Source organism: Vulpes vulpes, chromosome 6 (assembly GCF_048418805.1).
Source record: "Vulpes vulpes isolate BD-2025 chromosome 6, VulVul3, whole genome shotgun sequence".
NCBI lineage: Eukaryota > Metazoa > Chordata > Mammalia > Carnivora > Canidae > Vulpes > Vulpes vulpes.
In genome coordinates this window covers 109920321-109927741 of record NC_132785.1, presented here as the reverse complement: position 1 = coordinate 109927741, position 7421 = coordinate 109920321, and the positions used below count along the sequence as shown (strand labels likewise).

Sequence of the window (7421 nt, the reverse complement as noted above, 5' to 3'; positions counted from 1 at the left end):
CCGTTGACATTGTGGATCAGGGAATCCGGTGTGGTGAGGGCTGCCCTGTGCCCTGTAGCAGCATCTGGCCTCTACCCACCAGATGCCAGTAGCACCTCTAGTGTGACAATAAAAGACATCTCCAGACATTGCCAAGTATGCCCTTGGGGGCACAGTCGCCCCACTTGAGAACTGGTGGTCCAAACCAAGAAAGCAGCCATGCCCCTTCCAGTCCGGCACCCCTCAGTTTTTGAGAATCGAGAGGGTTAGAGTCTGGGCCCAGTTCTCTCAACTGCCAAATAATGGCATAAAAAGGCAGTCACTAAGGCCCTTCCGCTCCAGAAACCTGTTTCTAAGACAAGTTTTTACTTTACAGCCTTCGAGGCTAGATAGAGAGCAATAGGGGGCGTTGGCTGGGTGTGAGGAGGAATTCATGGCTGAATATTGATCCCGTGTGAACACCTGTTACCAGAGAAGTTCATTCCCTGTTCCCTATTTCGTTGACCCTATGGCCTACTGCCTTGCTGGCATCTTCCTGGACATTCAACAGCGTCTCAGACTTTACATGGGTGATCCTCCCACCTGGCCCCCAGAATTGCCTTCCCTGCGTCTTTCCCTCAGTGGATGCCAACTCTGGTAGCTTCAAATTAGATCCAGGACCTAAGTGCTTCGTAACACCTGCTGTCCTCAGACTCTGGTCCAAGCCAGCCACCTCATCAGTGGTCTCCTCATTGGTCTTCCACCCTGCTCCTCCTACAGCTTGTCATCAATACAGAAACCAAAGGCTCCTGTTGAGACATGTGATCACAGAGTTCCTTTATTCAAAGTCTTCCACTTAAGAGTGAAAGCTTCACTTAGGATGACCTCATGTTTTCCCCCATGACTTGCCCCTCTCCCCCTTGCCTCACCTCTTCCACTTCAGCCACGCTTGTGTCCTTGATGTTCACTGAATACGCGTGGCATACTGCTACCTCAGGGCCTTTGCACGTGCTGGTCCTGCTGCTTGGGGAGCTTTTTCTCCAGATATCCACGTGGCTCTCACTTTCTTCACCTTACTGTTAAATGTAGCATTCTCATTGAGGCTGCTCTGACCATCCCTTTAAAAATTATATCCTACCTCCCCCCATTCCTGATCATCCATACTCTGCTTTTCCCACTCACTGAACGTATCTAACAAACTATGTAATTTGGTTATTTACCATGCTCATTGTCCCTCTCCTTTTTCCATTAGACTTGTGCTCTGTGAAAATAGAGATTGTGCTTGTTTTCTTTACTGATATAGTTCCATGCCCAGAACAATGCCTGGCACAGGGCAGACCCTCAATAGACATTTGTTGAATGAATGAATGGCCCTTAGTTGTGTTTTCCCCTTTCACTTCTTTGGTAACAAAATAGGGACAATATTATTTAGAGAAGAATGAGGCTTAAATCTTTTTGAAAATGAGCTATTAGGTAGTCTAATCACAATTATCCATACAGATGAGAGGTAGTTTGGAAAATCCTAAAATACCGATAGTCCAATAAGTATTTCTATTTTGATTATATCATGTGATGTTATGGTTGACTCTTTCCTGAGTATTTTTTCTTAAGATGGCAGCATGAATACCAGGTTTGTGTGTGTGTGTGTGTGTGTGCATAAGTATATATGTGTACACACATGTGAGGTAGTGAGGGCACATTGGGAAATTACCTAAAACTGAGTACATTCATTTCCATAATACATTGCATGCATAAGACTTGCTAAGTATTAAGTTCAAAGACTATGTGAATGCGATCTTCCAAGAGCTTCAAGGAACTTATAAACAGCTCATTGAAGGTTGACCAGAGCCAGAACTGTCCATGTATGTGTGTTCTGTGAGCCTCATTATTGGCTGGTTGTCTTCTAGGCTTGCAACCCAACCCTTTTTGTGTAACATCTGTACAGTTAAGTGGGACTAGTCCTACTTGAAGCTGGTCCCAATGGTCCTGTGAGATAAGCACAAAAGCCATCGGGATTCAGAAGGACACTCAAGATAGTTTCCATGGTAGTAGGAAGAGATGTTCTCTTACAATGTGAAATAAAAAGCTAGCAGCCTTCTTGCTACCATGAAAGAGGCTAGCTTGAGGACGAAGCAGACAGAAGAGGGCAGAATGAGAGACACAGAGAAGTGGAGTCATAGCCTTATTGACTTTGTGAACCTCTGGACCAAACCCTGCCTGATGTTTGCCCCACTTCTGGACTTCACAGAAATCCAAGACAATAAACCCATTAAGCTGACATAAACTGGGGTGTCTTTACTTGCAAGGCATCCTGATACAGTGCTCTTCGATTTTTTTCAGGCCATCCCCTAGGCTTCCCACTGGGTCCTGGGTGTGGATTAACACATGCGTCCTTTGTGCAGTCAGCATTGTGGGCATGCATACATGGATGCACTTCAGAATCCTAATTCAGTGAACTGTTTTTGGTTCACATACATGTGATGCTCCATTTCTCTGGCATAAATGAAAAGTATTTGAGTGCCTCACACTAATGTCAAAAGTATAAAAAGTAGCAGGGGGCTTCTCATACCATTATCATACTTCTCATGTTGCATTCTTCAAGTCTTGCTGCTGAACATGCTTTTAAAATGCCTACCTGAATGTCCAGAGAATTCTGAGGCTGAGCTGGTTCTCCTGGCGGCCAGGCCCAGCACCGGCCTGAGGCCTGAGGGCAGTGCTGTCCGGGGGACAGCGAGCCCGGAAAGGCAACGTGTGAACAAACTCCCCAACAGGCCGTTCCTTATTTATTAGATTCCAGATACATGGGACCAGAAGAATCCTAGGGCATTTGATTTACATGGGGTGGGTTGGGGGATTTGGGGGAGAACACATAACAGAGGCAGAAATACGTACAGATGGGGGATGCAATGAGGGACTGCCATTTTAAAAAATATATACATCTTAAGAAGCCATTCCAGCCATTTAATCATTATCAGAAAATAAAACAATCTTTCCACATCGTGCTTTTCTTTGGTGCTGTTCCATGGGCACGGGCCCCTCTGTCTTCTTGTCACGTTTGTCACCGCTCCCCTGCTCCTTCCCGCCACCCCAACTTCTCCCACCTGCACAAAGGTTGGGGAGGGTCTGCAGGAGGGAAGGGTGGCCCCTGCCACGGAGCTGGGTGCCGATTCTGGCTCCTCTAAAGCCCTGCCTGGCCTCTCCACCAATGCCCCGCTCCGGTCTTGAGATTTTCCTACTCGGTTCTTCATTTGTGGCCTGGGAAATAATGGAAGTTTCCTGTATGCAAAAAGAACTTGGGGGCCACAACCTCACATGTGGCAAAACCAGTCTAGAAGCTTTAGAAAGGGTGGGGACATAGGAACCAAATAAAACCCAGCCAATACCACCTTCTCCATGGTTGGATTTTTACATTTTATTTCTCGGTTCATTTCAATGACCTGTATCATGAGAGTACAAGTGAGAAGGGCAATTTCCTCTTTACAGATTTTCCAGGAACAACAGATTTGGGGGGGCAAATGAGTTCCATCCCGTTTGGGGGGTGGGGCGTCCTAAACTCTCCTGACTTCACCATCCCCAAGTCAGGGCCCCTCTTCCCAGGGAGGCCCCAAAGCTGGCGCCTCCAACTAACAAGTTGGCCTAAATTTTTTTCTTTGAATGTCCAATGGCTCCATGAGTATACACCAGGGCCTTTCTCACCGGACAGAGTTCCCATCATGCCAGATCCATTTCCTGTGGCCACTGGGGTTTATGTGTATGAGCAGCATCCACCTTGCTGGCACAGAGCCACCAAGATCACCACCTCCCCTCACTGTTAGAGGCTCTAATGGCAGGACAGTTGCCAAAGCACCAGATCCATTGACACACTGTGTACAGGACACCCACCCACCCCAAACCAGTTTTACCAGTAACTGAGATGCTTCTCCTAAAAAAAGATGGGCTGCAAATGCCAGCCATGCATGGGCCCCTGACAGCTCGGGTCCTCCTGCTTGAGCAGGGAAGTGCTACTCGGCGGCAGAGATGCCACCCCCAGTCCCACCTCCTCAAGCACACATCCCAACAGAAGGCTGGGGAAGGCTCCCAAGGAGCAAACTCCAACTTCTATCACCATGAGGACCCTCTAGTTCAGACCTTGGGGCATAGCTCCTAACAGCTGTCAAACTGGGGGTTGTGCTCAGGTCCCTTGATGCTAAGGTGCCTGTGTGTCCACCCCGATTGGGACTGCCCAGAGACCTAGGGATGAAGCATCTGGGCCAATAATAATTCCAATGCAGACAGGTGGCTTTGGCCTCGGATTCCCCACAGGCCAACGGGACAGGAGCACACTTCACTGGGCTATGAGGCCTCCTGGAACCCTTTACCTTTTGTATGTGAGGACATCAGAGAGACACTCAGTAACCACTGGGTCTCAGCCAACCCTCGGGTCTGGGGTGACCTCAGCAGGTCCCAACATAGGAGTTCAGAGGAGTGGTATCTGGGGTGGAGAGGTAGCAAGGCGAAACCAGCATCGGCTGCTTCACATGGAAGGCTGCAGGGCTGTGGGGGACAGCACCTGGCCCCCTGGTGTCCAGGCTCATCCACCTGCTTCTCCAGATGCTAGGAGGTTGGGGTAGATGGGTGTGGATTCCCCAGAAAAGTGTCCCAGGTAGGGCTACTCTGATCCCTGCTTCAGAAGGCAGCTGTTTAAAAGATGCTTTTACCACACTTAACCCTCCTTCATCTTCAGGGGATCCTGAGCTGCCATCAGCTAACCTGTGTGCAGTGGACGGGGTGCTAAGGGTTGCCCTAAGTGCGTTATAACCGATTTTCAAGGCCATTCACAGAAATCAGGTGACTGTCCCCATTTGCGTGGGACTGAGGCGTTTCCCAGGACATGGCTTTTCAGTGCTAAAACCATGAACATTCTGGGCAAACCAGGGTGGCCAGTCACCCTCCACAGCAGCCAGGAAGACAGGGGGTCCCACCACAGAGCTGCGCCTTCTCCGTGCACTCAGGGAGCCATGTCACACTTTAGTCCAAAGGTGGCAAAGCAACCCCGCCCCTCATGGCACTGATTTGCCCAACCTTCTGGAATGTTGGGAGTGGGGTGTCCTGCTGTCCACCATCCACAGTAGCCAGCCCCTCCAGTAGGCTGGCACCTTCCCCTGAGCTCCCTGTCTTCAGGGATCCCCCACCTGCTTATCTCACTTCTGGGACTTTCTGCGCTCTGCAAAGATTGGGTTGAGCCTCTCCCCATCTTGGCCCAATCCTCCCAGGACCACCACCCTGGAGACCAGTGCCCAGGTGCCCTCAGATGGGGGCGGGCCTCCTGACTCCCCAACCTCCCACGGGCCCACCTGCTGCGGACCTGCCCTGAAGGCTGACAGCGGGAAGGGGAGAAGCCAGCAGAAGGGGGAGCTCTGGGGAACAGTGCCTCCACCCTGCCCTTCTCTGAGCCAGCCCCCTTCCCAGCTATGGACCTTGAGGTCTCCTGGGCTGGCCGAACCCACTGAGCGAGCTCTGAGGTAGGGGCAGCAAGCGGCAGGGATTTCCTGGGAGAGGCAGGAGGGGAAGGCAGCGGCCCGGAGCAGTGGTGACAGGCCGGTGGGAGGACCCGGAGGGCAGGTGCCCAGAAAATGCACGAGGGCTGGCAGCGGCTGTCTTGATGATGAGTCCCTCACGGGAGCTGGGTGTGTGCCAAGCTGAAAAGATGCAGGGCTGGGGGGGCCCTCTGGACCCCAAAAGCTGTGGGGCCTCTTGCGGGGTCCCAGAGAACCTCAGAGTAGGCGGGGCCTCTGGAAGCAAGCACCTGCCCCGTGGGAAGGGCAAACTTCCAGGTGGCGCCCACTGGGAATTGGGTGGGGGTCCAGGGCGCTGAGCACCGCCCACCCAGTGCGGGGGGGGGGGGGGGGGTAGGGAGGGGGGAGTGGGGTGTGGGGTGGGGGGGCCAGGTCAGGATCTGCACTGTGGCCTCTTGCTGGTTTGGGGGGGGGCGGTGCTTCCTCGCTGGTCTCCAGTCTCAGGGGAGTGGGCCCTGGCCCGGGCCTCAGCAGCGCCCACGGGGAGGAGAAACACACCAAAGAAAAAGCCAGTTACAGACGAGCCCCCGCCGCCCCCGCCGCGCCCCGCCGCCCCGGGGCTCCGCACGCTCCTTCCTGCGGGGCGCTGGGACTCGGGGGCTGCTCTGGCCATGATACAGGGCTTGAAGGGCGAGGCTGGTGGCTGTGGAGGTCTCCGCGTCGCTCTGGCCGTCCGCCGGCGCGGGCGGGAGGGGTGCACGTGCCGGCCGTCAGACCTTGGCCTCCAGCATCTCCAGGAAGAGTTTGTGCATGGGCACCTTGCCCTGCAGTTTGACGCTGTAGAAGTGCTGCACCGCCTTGGCGGCCGTCTGCCGCAGCAGGGGCAGGGTCAGCAGCAGCTTGCCCGTCCTCCGGGGCTCCTCGTGGCGCTGGCTCAGCTCGTAGTCCTGAAGCGCCTCGTGCAGCAGATCCTGCAGCTTCTGCACCGCCTCCAGATCCTCGATGTACATGGAATCTGAGGGCACAGGGCGGCGTCAGCGGGTGTGGCCCGATGCCCTGGGGTGTGTGTGTGTGTGTGTGTGTAGCGGGGATGCCCTGGGGCCTTCCAAATCCTCCCCTGACCGAGAAGGAAGTGGAGGCCCATGGAGGCTACGCTGCCACCCTGGGGCACAGAGGCCCATGGCAGAGCTGAGGCTTGGAGCCAGGGAGCCATCTGTATCTAGGAAGGTCATCTCTTGAGAAACCACCAAGAGGTGGCAGCGGAGGCCCGGAAGGCCTTGGACGTGAGCAGACTTGTCACTGCCCTGGAGGTACTGGGTGGGATCCGGAGCCAGCCTGGGGGGGAGCTGGAATCTTGCGTCCCTCCCTTGCTAGCTGTGTGACTTTAGGCAAATTACCTAACTTCTCTGTGCCGTATTTTTCTCCTTCGGTAAATGAGATGATAGCCACACCTACCTCAGAGAGGTTAAATGAGTTAATATGGGTCAAGGGCTGAAAACAGGACTTGGCCCGAAGTGAGTGCCCAGCTGGTGGTATCATGACCAGCATCGTCCCCCGTACTGTTGTTGCTGCTGCCACCAGGCACCAGCTGGTCTTCAATGTCATCGTTGGCCTGACAGGATGCCGCTTACAGAATGCAAACGCAGACAAAGGGGCTGAGCTCTGTGCCTAGGGGCCCTGTGGCAGGGGTCTGCTGGGGGGCTGAGACAGCATGGCTGGATGCAAGGGCCACGGTGAGGGAGCATGCTACTGGGAGTCCTCTAAAAATCCTGAGGAGGGCTTTGGATTCAGGCACGAGTTAGGGGTTCAAATGGAAGTTACCTAAATCCCAGCAGGGCAGCCAGGAACCCGCTGACAGCTGGGTTACAGTGGGGTCTCAGTTGAAGCAAAGGCAGTTTCCTAGAACCCAATCCCGAGCCTCTGATATAATAACCTGCCTCTGACATTCCTTAAAGATCTCGAGCCGCC

General features: G+C 53.6%; 1 protein-coding gene across 2 annotated transcripts in view; it reads right to left on the bottom strand.

Annotated features, from left to right (window-relative positions):
- Positions 1 to 6099: 6099 nt before the first annotated feature.
- ESRRB (estrogen related receptor beta) overlaps positions 6100 to 7421 on the bottom strand; it is a 169579-nt gene continuing 168257 nt past the window's right edge. For both annotated transcript variants that reach the window (XM_072762082.1, XM_025996475.2), the window contains exon 7: positions 6100 to 6468. In XM_072762082.1, the coding sequence (XP_072618183.1) occupies positions 6224 to 6468 (245 nt within the window). In that variant the 3' untranslated portion in view covers positions 6100 to 6223. The remainder of the gene's footprint in view (positions 6469 to 7421) is intronic.